Raw genomic sequence first — 13,648 nt, 5'->3', positions numbered from 1 at the left:
TTATCAAGTATACTGGGTGTTCAGTGTTATCAAGGCCGACTTGTATAACAACTTCACCAGTTCCCAAATCAGACGCACCAATATGCAGGATAAAGGGTCTGTTATACTGAGGGCTGGTAGAGCAGGGGACTTGGATAGTATTCCCTACATTACACACAGTAATCACAATAGCGTGATGCATCAATGAACAAATCCACAAGAGCCGTGAAGAGGATTCGAACCTGCGTCTGTGAGTCTCCCAAACGCTAAATTAATCGACTGAGCTACGACATGGTCAAAAGAGTTGAAACCGAAGTTATGATTGTTGGTGAGTGCAGGTATGATTGTTGGTGAGTGCAGGTATGATTGTTGGTGAGTGCAGGTATGAGTGTTGGTGAGTGCAGGTATGATTGTTGGTGAGTGCAGGTATGAGTGTTGGTGAGTGCAGGTATGATTGTTGGTGAGTGCAGGTATGAGTGTTGGTGAGTGCAGGTGTGATTGTTGGTAAGTGCAGGTATGATTGTTGGTGAGTGCAGGTATGAGTGTTGGTGAGTGCAGGTTTGAGTGTTGCTGAGTGCAGGTATGAGTGTTGGTGAGTGAAGGTATGATTGTTGGTGAGTGCAGGTATGAGTGTTGGTGAGTGCAGGTATGAGTGTTGGTGAGTGCAGGTATGAGTGTTGGTGAGTGCAGGTATGAGTGTTGGTGAGTGCAGGTATGAGTGTTGGTGAGTGCAGGTATGAGTGTTGGTGAGTGCAGGTATGATTGTTAGTGAGTGCAGGTTTGAGTGTGGGTGAGCGCAGGTTTGAGTGTGGGTGAGTGCAGGTTTGAGTGCAGACACGAGTGCAAGCATGACTGCCTACCCGAGTGCAGGCACGAGTGCAGGCATGAGTGCAGGCATGAGTACAGGCATGAGTGCAAGCATGAGTGCAGGCATGAGTGCAGGCATGAGTGCAAGCATGAGTGCAGGCATGAGTGCAAGCATGAGTGCAGACACGAGTGCAGGCATGAGTGCAGGCATGAGTGCAGGCATGAGTGCAAGCATGAGTGCAGACACGAGTGCAGGCATGAGTGCAAGCATGAGTGCAGACACGAGTGCAGGCATGAGTGCAGGCATGAGTGCAGGCATGAGTACAGACATGAGTGCAAGCATGAGTGCAGGCATGAGTGCAGGCATGAGTGCAGACACGAGTGCAGGCATGAGTGCAGGCATGAGTGCAAGCATGAGTGCAGGCATGAGTGCAGGCACGAGTGCAGGCATGAGTGCAAGCATGAGTGCAGGCACGAAAGCAGGCATGAGTGCAGGCATGAGTGCTGGCGTGAGTGCACGCATGAGTGCACGCATGAGTGCAGGCATGAGTGCAGGCATGAGTACAGGCACGAGTGCAGGCATGAATACAGGCATGAGTGCAGGCATGAGTACAGGCACGAGTACAGGCATGAGTGCAGGCATGAGTACAGGCATGAGTGCAGGCATGAGTGCAGGCATGAGTACAGGCATGAGTGCAGGCATGAGTGCAGGCATGAGTGCAAGCATGAGTGCAGGCACGAGTACAGGCATGAGTGCAGGCATGAGTGCAGGCATGAGTACAGGCATGAGTGCAGGCATGAGTACAGGCACGAGTGCAGGCATGAGTACAGGCATGAGTGCAGGCATGAGTGCAGGCAAGAGTGCAGGCAAGAGTGCAGGCATGAGTGCAGGCACGAGTGCAGGCATGAGTAGAGACATGAGTACAGGCAAGAGTGCAGGCGTGAGTGCGGGCACGAGTACAGGCATGAGTGCAGGCAAGAGTGCAGGCATGAGTGCAGGCACGAGTACAGGCACGAGTACAGGCATGAGTACAGGCATGAGTGCAGGCATGAGTGCAGGCATGAGTGCAGGCACGAGTACAGGCATGAGTGCAGGCAAGAGTGCAGGCATGAGTGCAGGCATGAGTGCAGGCACGAGTACAGGCATGAGTGCAGGCAAGAGTGCAGGCATGAGTGCAGGCACGAGTACAGGCATGAGTACAGGCCAGGGGGGGGTCAGGAGAGGAGGGCAGGTCAGTCAACATACCAGCAAGAGACATCAACAACCTCCACCACACTATGTCCTCCCCTGGCTGTGTGTCCGTGACGCAGCGTGCGTGACGCAGCGTGCGTGATGCAGCGTGCGTGACGCAGCGTGCGTGACGCAGCGTGCGTGACGCAGCGTGCGTGATGCAGCGTGCGTGACGCAGCGTGCGTGACGCAGCGTGCGTGACGCAGCGTGCGTGACGTAGCGTGCGTGACGCAGCGTGCGTGATGCAGCGTGCGTGATGCAGCGTGCGTGATGCAGCGTGCGTGACGCAGCGTGCGTGACGCAGCGTGCGTGATGCAGCGTGCGTGACGTAGCGTGCGTGACGCAGCTTGCGTGACGCAGCGTGCATGATGCAGCGTGCGTGACGCAGCGTGCGTGACGCAGCGTGCGTGACGCAGCGTGCGTGACGCAGCGTGCGTGATGCAGCGTGCGTGACGTAGCGTGCGTGACGCAGCGTGCGTGACGCAGCGTGCGTGACCCCGTAACAACACACACACACCACTGCAGACATCAGCATGCAAGGGGCTAGGGAGCGTCCAGGACCCCGGCATACGGACGCCTCCAGGGAGCATACTAATACCTGTGGGTGAGTGAGGTGAGTACCTGAGCCTCACCTTAATGAGTTCACCTCTGATCCACCGTGGTGCAGCGGTACACCCACCGTGGTGCAGCGGTACACCCACCGTGGTGCAGTGGTACACCCACCGTGGTGCAGCGGTACACTCACCGTGGTGCAGCGGTACACCCACCGTGGTGCAGCGGTACACTCACCGTGGTGCAGCGGTACACCTTTGTAGTCCCAGGAGCCCATCTGCTGGAGGGCCCCGACGGTACTCGTTCAAGCACACACAGCCCCGGGCGCTGACTCAACCACATCACCTTAGACCCCGCTGACCTGACCTCCGTCAACCACATCACCTTAGACCCCGCTGACCTGACCTCCGTCAACCACATTATCTTAGACCCCGCTGACCTGACCTCCGTCAACCACATTATCTCAGACCCCGCTGACTTGACCTCCGTCAACCACATCACCTTAGACCCCGCTGACCTGACCTCCGTCAACCACATTATCTTAGACCCCGCTGACCTGACCTCCGTCAACCACATTATCTTAGACCCCGCTGACCTGACCTCCGTCAACCACATTATCTCAGACCCCGCTGACTTGACCTCCGTCAACCACATCACCTTAGACCCCGCTGACCTGACCTCCGTCAACCACATCCCCTTTGACCCCGCTGACCTGACCTCCGTCAACCACATCCCCTTTGACCCCGCTGACCTGACCTCCGTCAATCACATCCCCTTTGACCCCGCTGACCTGACCTCCGTCAATCACATCCCCTTTGACCCCGCTGACCTGACCTCCGTCAACCACATCACCTTAGACCCCGCTGAAGGGGTCAATAACCCTTCTTCAACCAGGTATTCAAACGCCAGTACACTGTGGTCGCTCATTCCTACTGGGGCCTCAAGACCGACTTCTCTTATGTCGGAGTCGTTCAGAGTTGTAGCGAGTAATCCTTATACTCGCTCCATTATCTCATCATCTTAAGGGCGTAGCTAATTAGCACTAATTGCAGATGCTATAATCTCTTTCCTAATTACAGGTAAGAGTTCTCCCATCCTCATATCCTAGTTTAAAAAGGTCACTGAAGTCACCATATATAAGGAAGCGATATGAGAACCGACAACAGTGCAATTTCCAGTCAAGAATGTAGCACTCGGCGTAGGCAGTTCTAATCGTCTCCAAGACGCTACAGCTTCGACACAGAACAGGCAGCAGACCAGGACCACATCCAGCTACAACACTCTCCCACATAGAGCTCCGCGACTCCGGCCACGCTCAGCTCCCTGCTCTGCTCCAAGCTCCGTCTCAACGTCTACGACACTGCTGTATCCAGGACTACTAAATAAATATGAAACTCACTAAACACTGTATCTAATCTACCCAACAACGTAACATAATCGTACGTTACAGAGTGAAGACTAGGTCGAGTCTCGCTGGTTCATCGTTTTCCCCCTCATCCTAGTGGGTTCCCTGACATGTTGGCTTAGAAAGTTTCTTGTCGCCACCTCCAATAGTTTGGCTCTCCACGTATCCTCGCCTCCATGCGGTTCCTTGTTCTCCCAGTCAATCCTTCCGTGATTGAAGTTCCCCATGATGAGCAGGTGGGATCTATTTCTACAGGGAGCAGAGGCTGCCCTCTCAATTATAGTGTTAACTGCCATGTTGTTGTTTTCATACTCTTGACTGGGTCTTCTGTCATTTGGTGGAGGGTTGTATATTACTGCTACTACTATTCTTGGTCCTCCCATTGTTATGGTGCCTGCTATGTAGTCTCTCAATCCCTCACAGCCCGGGATGAGCTGGGATGTGTGTGTTCTCACCTAGTTGTACTCACCTAGTTGTGTTTGCGGGGGTTGAGCTCTGGCTCTTTGGTCCCGCCTCTCAACCGTCAATCAACAGGCGTACAGATTCCTGAGCCTATTGGGCTCTATCATATCTACACTTGAAACTGTGTATGGAGTCAGCCTCCACCACATCACCCCCTAATGCATTCCATTTGTCAACCACTCTGACACTAAAATAGTTCTTTCTAATATCTCTGTGGCTCATTTGGGCACTCACTTTCCACCTGTGTCCCCTAGTGCGTGTGCCCCTTGTGTTAAATAACCTGTCTTTATCTACCCTATCAATTCCCTTCAGAATCTTGAATGTGGTGATCATGTCCCCCCTAACTCTTCTGTCTTCCAGCGAACTGAGGTTTAATTCCCGTAGTCTCTCCTCGTAGCTCATACCTCTCAGCTCGGGTACTAGTCTGGTGGCAAACCTTTGAACCTTTTCCAGTTTAGTCTTATCCTTGACTAGATATGGACTCCATGCTGGGGCTGCATTCTCCAGGATTGGCCTGACATATGTGGTATACAAAGTTTTGAATGTTTCTTTACACAAGTTTCTGAATGCCGTTCGTATGTTGGCCAGCCTGGCATATGCTGCTGATGTTATCCTCTTGATATGTGCTGCAGGAGACAGGTCTGGCGTGATATCAACCCCCAAGTCTTTTTCTTTCTCTTACTCCTGAAGAATTTTCTCTCCCAGATGATACCTTGTATCTGGCCTCCTGCTCCCTACACCTATCTTCATTACATTACATTTGGTTGGGTTAAACTCTATCAACCATTTGCTCGACCATTCCTTCAGCTTGTGTGTGCGTGCGTGTGTGTATGTGTATGTGTATGTGTATGTGTATGTGTGTGTGTGTAATTATTGGCCTCCACCACCTTCTCACTTAACTTGTTCCAACCGTCTACCACTCTGTTTGCGAAAGTGAATTTTCTTATATTTCTTCGGCATCTGTGTTTAGCAAGTTTATATCTATGACCTCTTGTTCTTAAAGTTCCAGGTCTCAGGAAATCTTCCCTATCGATTTTATCAATTCCTGTTACTATTTTGTATGTAGTGATCATATCACCTCTTTTTCTTCTGTCTTCTAGTTTTGGCATATTTAAAAAAAAAAAATGTGTGTGTGTGTGTATTCTGTAAGCTGTGTTCGTGAGCCAGTTACAAGTGTAAATATGGGGTTAAGACTGAGATCATATGTCATGAAGTGTGAAGCTTCATTATATACCGCCATCATGAAGTGTGAGGCTTCATTATATACCGTCATCATGATGTGTGAGGCTTCATTATATACCGCCATCATGAAGTGTGAGGCTTCATTATATACCGCCATCATGATGTGTGAGGCTTCATTATATACCGCCATCATGAAGTGTGAGGCTTCATTATATACCGCCATCATGAAGTGTGAGGCTTCATTATATACCGTCATCATGAAGTGTGAAGCTTCATTATATACCGTCATCATGAAGTGTGAGGCTTCATTATATACCGCCATCATGAAGTGTGAGGCTTCATTATATACCGTCATCATGAAGTGTGAGGCTTCATTATATACCGTCATCATGAAGTGTGAGGCTTCATTATATACCGTCATCATGAAGTGTGAAGCTTCATTATATACCGTCATCATGATGTGTGAGGCTTCATTATATACCGTCATCATGAAGTGTGAGGCTTCATTATATACCGTCATCATGAAGTGTGAGGCTTCATTATATACCGTCATCATGAAGTGTGAAGCTTCATTATATACCGTCATCATGAAGTGTGAGGCTTCATTATATACCGTCATCATGAAGTGTGAGGCTTCATTATATACCGTCATCATGAAGTGTGAGGCTTCATTATATACCGTCATCATGATGTGTGAAGCTTCATTATATACCGTCATCATGAAGTGTGAGGCTTCATTATATACCGTCATCATGAAGTGTGAGACTTCATTATATACCGTCATCATGAAGTGTGAGGCTTCATTATATACCGTCATCATGAAGTGTGAAGCTTCATTATATACCGTCATCATGAAGTGTGAGACTTCATTATATACCGTCATCATGAAGTGTGAGACTTCATTATATACCGTCATCATGAAGTGTGAGGCTTCATTATATACCGTCATCATGATGTGTGAAGCTTCATTATATACCGTCATCATGAAGTGTGAGGCTTCATTATATACCGTCATCATGAAGTGTGAGGCTTCATTATATACCGTCATCATGATGTGTGAAGCTTCATTATATACCGTCATCATGAAGTGTGAGGCTTCATTATATACCGTCATCATGATGTGTGAGGCTTCATTATATACCGTCATCATGAAGCATGAGGGAAGCCGGGGTACTGTATACCGTCTACAGGACTCATGCTGCGGCCGGCCGACTCCCTCACTTGCTGGAGCCAGAGCCGGAGCCGGAGCCGGAGCCGTGCCTGATATAACACGACCCTCACGGTCCTCAGTTGGCATCTCTGGAGGAAGGTACAGGTGTGGACGACACGCAGGAGTCGGAAACTGGTGTCCATAGCAGGTGTGGACGACACACAGGAGTCGGAAACTGGTGTCCATAGCAGGTGTGGACGACACGCAGGAGTCGGAAACTGGTGTCTATAGCAGGTGTGGACGACACGCAGGAGTCGGAAACTGGTGTCTATAGCAGGTGTGGACGACACGCAGGAGTCGGAAACTGGTGTCTATAGCAGGTGTGGACGACACGCAGGAGTCGGAAACTGGTGTCTATAGCAGGTGTGGACGACACGCAGGAGTCGGAAACTGGTGTCTATAGCAGGTGTGGACGACACGCAGGAGTCGGAAACTGGTGTCTATAGCAGGTGTGGACGACACACAGGAGTCGGAAACTGGTGTCCATAGCAGGTGTGGACGACACACAGGAGTCGGAAACTGGTGTCCATAGCAGGTGTGGACGACACGCAGGAGTCGGAAACTGGTGTCTATAGCAGGTGTGGACGACACGCAGGAGTCGGAAACTGGTGTCTATAGCAGGTGTGGACGACACGCAGGAGTCGGAAACTGGTGTCTATAGCAGGTGTGGACGACACACAGGAGTCGGAAACTGGTGTCCATAGCAGGTGTGGACGACACGCAGGAGTCGGAAACTGGTGTCTATAGCAGGTGTGGACGACACGCAGGAGTCGGAAACTGGTGTCTATAGCAGGTGTGGACGACACTCAGGAGTCGGAAACTGGTGTCCATAGCAGGTGTGGACGACTCGCAGGAGTCGGAAACTGGTGTCTATAGCAGGTGTGGACGACACGCAGGAGTCGGAAACTGGTGTCTATAGCAGGTGTGGACGACACTCAGGAGTCGGAAACTGGTGTCTATAGCAGGTGTGGACGACTCGCAGGAGTCGGAAACTGGTGTCTATAGCAGGTGTGGACGACTCGCAGGAGTCGGAAACTGGTGTCTATAGCAGGTGTGGACGACACGCAGGAGTCGGAAACTGGTGTCTATAGCAGGTGTGGACGACACGCAGGAGTCGGAAACTGGTGTCTATAGCAGGTGTGGACGACTCGCAGGAGTCGGAAACTGGTGTCTATAGCAGGTGTGGACGACTCGCAGGAGTCGGAAACCCTCTAAACACCGAGCGCTGGCAAAGATCTACTCAAGTCAAGCTCAAGACTCCATAAAACAAAGGGTTAACGACGACTCGACCAAGCCAGCCATGAATACACACATTAAAACAAATTAGTGGCCTCAAGCTGCCTTCGTTTCATGACTCTGACAAAGGCTGCCGTGCCTCTTCCATCTGAGTTACGGGGCAGTTCAGGCCTGCTGTCGCACCCAAATTAGTCGACATGTACACTGAAACAGGGGACGGGGGCCGCGCGACACGGTCCATGCTTGGCTGATAGCGTCCTCGTACTGCCTAAAGGGTTCAGGTCGACGGGGTCCAGAACCGCTCAACTGGATCTAAGTCATTAAAACAGAGTTTAGAAACGGTTCGGTGGAGCCCAAGTGCTATTGGAGAGGGCTATTGCCTCCTGGGCGGAGTCTATGTTTAGTTCACAGCGCTGTTTTTCATGGTAGACTGAGTCACATATATGTTAAAGGAACCTCATTTTTATTCGATATTATTCAGGATTTCTTCAGCAGGAGAGGTTCAAGACTAGGCCACCTCAACCAGGCTAGGCCACCTCACCCAGGCTAGGCCACCTCACCCAGGCTAGGCCACCTCACCCAGGCTTGGCCACCTCACCCAGGCTAGGCCACCTCACCCAGGCTAGGCCACCTCACCCAGGCTAGACAACCTCACCCAGGCTAGGCCACCTCACCCAGGCTAGGCCACCTCACCCAGTCTAGGCCACCTCACCCAGGCTAGACCACCTCACCCAGGCTAGGCCACCTCACCCAGGGTAGGCCACCTCACCCCAGGCTAGGCCACCTCACCCAGGCTAGGCCACCTCACCCAGGCTAGGCCACCTCACCCAGGCTAGACCACTTCACCCAGGCTAGGCCACCTCACCCAGGCTAGACCACCTCACCCAGGCTAGTCCACCTCACCCAGGCTAGACCACCTCCCCCAGGCTAGGCCACCTCCCCAAGCTAGGCCACCTCCCCCAGGATAGGCCACCTCCCCCAGGCTAGGCCACCTCCCCCAGGCTAGGCCACCTCACCCGGGCTAGACCACCTCACTCAGGCTAGGCCACCTCACCCAGGCTAGGCCACCGCCCCCAGGCCAGGCCACCTCACCCAGGCTAGGCCACCTCACCCAGGATAGGCCACACAAAACATTGCAAGGTATTAAGCTGGTGGACTGACCGACAATACCCAAAACTAGTTCAAGGAGGTTCCTAAGCAAGACGACGGGTTGTGTGGTGGTCAGTACTGGCTGGGTGGGGCTGTGGCGAGGCGAGGCAGGTGAGGGGCGAGGCAGGTGAGGGGCGAGGTAGGTGAGGCAGGTGAGGCGGGGCGAGGCAGGTGAGGCAAGACGGGGAGGTGAGGCAAGGTACTGAGGCAGGGGGCATCATCGGTGTTGGACCAAATACGGCCACAAGTGCCCAACCTCATCAATATCCTCTTGGTTTATCAGGACCCGCCACCATCCATCTCGGACCTTTGTCAATTTCTTGTTCATTACGAGTGTGGGTTGAGTGTCCCAGAGGGCCGGGTTACCTGATGGATGGTGGCCGCTCTTACGTCAACTGGGCGTTGCCTCCTGACCATAATGACGCTCCGCTATCACAACCGTCCATCCTCATTTGTCTCGCTGCTTCTGCAGGCATTTGCTAGGTCTCAGGTTGCCGCTTCCAGCAGCATGCCAGTTGTGCTGCTGTGAGTTTACCGGGTGGTGGCAGCTGTGTCTGAGTATACCGGGTGGCGGCAGCTGTGTCTGAGTTTACCGGGTGGTGGCAGCTGTGTCTGAGTTTACCGGGTGGTGGCAGCTGTGTCTGGGTTTACCGGGTGGTGGCAGCAGTGTCTGAGTTTACCAGGTGGTGGCAGCAGTGTCTGGGTTTACAGGGTGGTGGCAGCAGTGTCTGGGTTTACAGGGTGGTGGCAGCTGTGTCTGAGTTTACCGGGTGGTGGCAGCAGTGTCTGGGTTTACAGGGTGGTGGCAGCAGTGTCTGGGTTTGCAGGGTGGTGGCAGCTGTGTCTGAGTTTACCGGGTGGTGGCAGCAGTGTCTGGGTTTACAGGGTGGTGGCAGCAGTGTCTGGGTTTGCAGGGTGGTGGCAGCTGTGTCTGAGTTTACCGGGTGGTGGCAGCTGTGTCTGAGTTTACCGGGTGGTGGCAGCAGTGTCTGAGTTTACCGGGTGGTGGCAGCTGTGTCTGAGTTTACCGGGTGGTGGCAGCAGTGTCTGAGTTTACCGGGTGGTGGCAACTGTGTCTGAGTTTACCGGGTGGTGGCAGCTGTGTCTGAGTTTACCGGGTGGTGGCAGCTGTGTCTGAGTTTACCGGGTGGTGGCAGCTGTGTCTGAGTTTACCGGGTGGTGGCAGCTGTGTCTGAGTTTACCGGGTGGAGGCAGCTGTGTCTGAGTTTACCGGGTGTTGGCAGCTGTGTCTGAGTTTACCGGGTGGTGGCAGCTGTGTCTGAGTTTACCGGGTGGTGGCAGCAGTGTCTGAGTTTACCGGGTGGTGGCAGCAGTGTCTGAGTTTACCGGGTGGTGGCAGCTGTGTCTGAGTTTACCGGGTGGTGGCAGCTGTGTCTGAGTTTACCGGGTGGTGGCAGCTGTGTCTGAGTTTACCGGGTGGTGGCAGCTGTGTCTGAGTTTACCGGGTGGTGGCAGCTGTGTCTGAGTTTACCGGGTGGTGGCAGCTGTGTCTGAGTTTACCCGGTGGTGGCAGCTGTGTCTGAGTTTACCCGGTGGTGGCAGCTATGTCTGAGTTTACTGGTGGTGGCAGCAGTGTCTGAGTTTACCGGGTGGTGGCAGCTGTGTCTGAGTTTACCAGGTGGTGGCAGCAGTGTCTGAGTTTACCGGGTGGTGGCAGCTGTGTCTGAGTTTACCGGGTGGTGGCAGCTGTGTCTGAGTTTACCGGGTGGTGGCAGCAGTGTCTGAGTTTACCGGGTGGTGGCAGCTGTGTCTGAGTTTACCGGGTGGTGGCAGCTGTGTCTGAGTTTACCGGGTGGTGGCAGCTGTGTCTGAGTTAACAGGGTGGTGGCAGCTGTGTCTGAGTTTACCGGGTGGTGGCAGCAGTGTCTGAGTTTACCCGGTGGTGGCAGCTGTGTCTGAGTTTACCCGGTGGTGGCAGCTATGTCTGAGTTTACTGGTGGTGGCAGCAGTGTCTGAGTTTACTGGTGGTGGCAGCAGTGTCTGAGTTTACTGGTGGTGGCAGCAGTGTCTGAGTTTACTGGTGGTGGCAGCAGTGTCACTAATACTGTCACTATGGCGGTGTGTCCACTCACAGGATGAGTGGCGCTGCCCAATACTGTCACTATGGCGGTGTGTCCACTCACAGGATGAGTGGCGCTGCCCAATACTGTCACTATGGTGGTGTGTCCACTCACAGGATGAGTGGCCCTGCCCAATACTGTCACTATGGCGGTGTATCAACTCACAGGATGAGTGGCCCTGCCCAATACTGTCACTATGGCGGTGTATCAACTCACAGGATGAGTGGCCCTGCCCAATACTGTCACTATGGTGGTGTATCAACTCACGGTGTGTCCACTCACAGGATGAGTGGCCCTGCCCAATACTGTCACTATGGTGGTGTGTCCACTCACAGGATGAGTGGCCCTGCCCAATACTGTCACTATGGCAGTGTGTCCACTCACAGGATGAGTGACGCTACCCAATACTGTCACTATGTCGGTGTGTCCACTGACAGGATGAGTAACGCTGCCCAATACTGTCACTATGGCGGTGTGTCCACTCACAGGATGAGTGACGCTGTCCAATACTGTCACTATGGCGGTGTGTCCACTCACAGGATGAGTGACGCTGCCCAATACTGTCACTATGGCGGTGTGTCCACTCACAGGATGAGTGACGCTGCCCAATACTGTCACTATGGCAGTGTGTCCACTCACAGGATGAGTGACGCTGCCCAATACTGTCACTATGGCGGTGTGTCCACTCACAGGATGAGTGACGCTGCCCAATACTGTCACTATGGCAGTGTGTCCACTCACAGGATGAGTGACGCTGCCCAATACTGTCACTATGGTGGTGTGTCCACTCAGGATGAGTGACGCTGCCCAATACTGTCACTATGGTGGTGTGTCCACTCAGGATGAGTGACGCTGCCCAATACTGTCACTATGGTGGTGTGTCCACTCACAGGATGAGTGGCGCTGCCCAATACTGTCACTATGGTGGTGTGTCCACTCACAGGATGAGTGGCGCTGCCCAATACTGTCACTATGGTGGTGTGTCCACTCACAGGATGAGTGACGCTGCCCAATACTGTCACTATGGCGGTGTGTCCACTCACAGAATGAATGGCGCTGCCCAATACTGTCACTATGGCGGTGTGTCCACTCACAGGATGAGTGACGCTGCCCAATACTGTCACTATGGCGGTGTGTCCACTCACTGGATGAGTGACGCTGCCCAATACTGTCACTATGGCGGTGTGTCCACTCACAAGATGAGTGGCGCTGCCCAATACTGTCACTATGGCAGTGTGTCCACTCACAAGATGAGTGGCGCTGCCCAATACTGTCACTATGGTGGTGTGTCCACTCACAGGATGAGTGGCGCTGCCCAATACTGTCACTATGGCGGTGTGTCCACTCACAGGATGAGTGGCGCTGCCCAATACTGTCACTATGGCGGTGTGTCCACTCACAGGATGAGTGGCGCTGCCCAATACTGTCACTATGGCGGTGTGTCCACTCACAAGATGAGTGGCGCTGCCCAATACTGTCACTATGGCGGTGTGTCCACTCACAAGATGAGTGGCGCTGCCCAATACTGTCACTATGGTGGTGTGTCCACTCACAGGATGAGTGGCGCTGCCCAATACTGTCACTATGGCGGTGTGTCCACTCACAGGATGAGTGGCGCTGCCCAATACTGTCACTATGGCGGTGTGTCCACTCACAGGATGAGTGGCGCTGCCCAATACTGTCACTATGGCGGTGTGTCCACTCACAAGATGAGTGGCGCTGCCCAATACTGTCACTATGGCGGTGTGTCCACTCACAAGATGAGTGGCGCTGCCCAATACTGTCACTATGGTGGTGTGTCCACTCACAGGATGAGTGGCGCTGCCCAATACTGTCACTATGGCGGTGTGTCCACTCACAGGATGAGTGGCGCTGCCCAATACTGTCACTATGGCGGTGTGTCCACTCACAGGATGAGTGGCGCTGCCCAATACTGTCACTATGGCGGTGTGTCCACTCACAGGATGAGTGGCGCTGCCCAATACTGTCACTATGGCGGTGTGTCCACTCACAGGATGAGTGACGCTGCCCAATACTGTCACTATGGCGGTGTGTCCACTCACAGGATGAGTGACGCTGCCCAATACTGTCACTATGGCGGTGTGTCCACTCACAGGATGAGTGACGCTGCCCAATACTGTCACTATGGCGGTGTGTCCACTCACAGGATGAGTGGCGCTGCCCAATACTGTCACTATGGTGGTGTGTCCACTCACAGGATGAGTGGCGCTGCCCAATACTGTCACTATGGCGGTGTGTCCACTCACAGGATGAGTGGCGCTGCCCAATACTGTTTCTATGGTGGTGTGTCCACTCACAGGATGAGTGACGCTGCCCAATACTGTCACTATGGC

General features: G+C 53.2%; 1 protein-coding gene across 1 annotated transcript; it reads left to right on the top strand.

The window, feature by feature from the left end:
• The first annotated feature begins 827 nt into the window (after nt 1-827).
• LOC123745197 (streptococcal hemagglutinin-like) lies at nt 828-3,652 on the top strand. The gene is made up of 3 exons (XM_069300527.1): nt 828-1,971; nt 2,920-3,463; nt 3,649-3,652. The coding sequence occupies exons 1-3, from the start codon at nt 828-830 to the stop codon at nt 3,650-3,652; spliced, it is 1,692 nt and encodes a 563-aa protein (XP_069156628.1).
• Nucleotides 3,653-13,648: the final 9,996 nt, after the last annotated feature.

Source organism: Procambarus clarkii, chromosome 44, assembly GCF_040958095.1.
Source record: "Procambarus clarkii isolate CNS0578487 chromosome 44, FALCON_Pclarkii_2.0, whole genome shotgun sequence".
NCBI lineage: Eukaryota > Metazoa > Arthropoda > Malacostraca > Decapoda > Cambaridae > Procambarus > Procambarus clarkii.
Note: the sequence above shows the minus strand (reverse complement) of the source record. Positions and strands in the feature narration are given on the sequence as shown.

Bases quoted from the DNA above. Each gene is read 5' to 3' on its own strand.
- LOC123745197 (XM_069300527.1), top strand. From the start codon at position 828: ATGACTGCCTACCCGAGTGCAGGCACGAGTGCAGGCATGAGTGCAGGC. The intron at 1,972-2,919 runs GTACAGGCATGA...ACATCACCTTAG, and splicing joins AGGCATGAGTGCAGGCACGA to ACCCCGCTGACCTGACCTCC.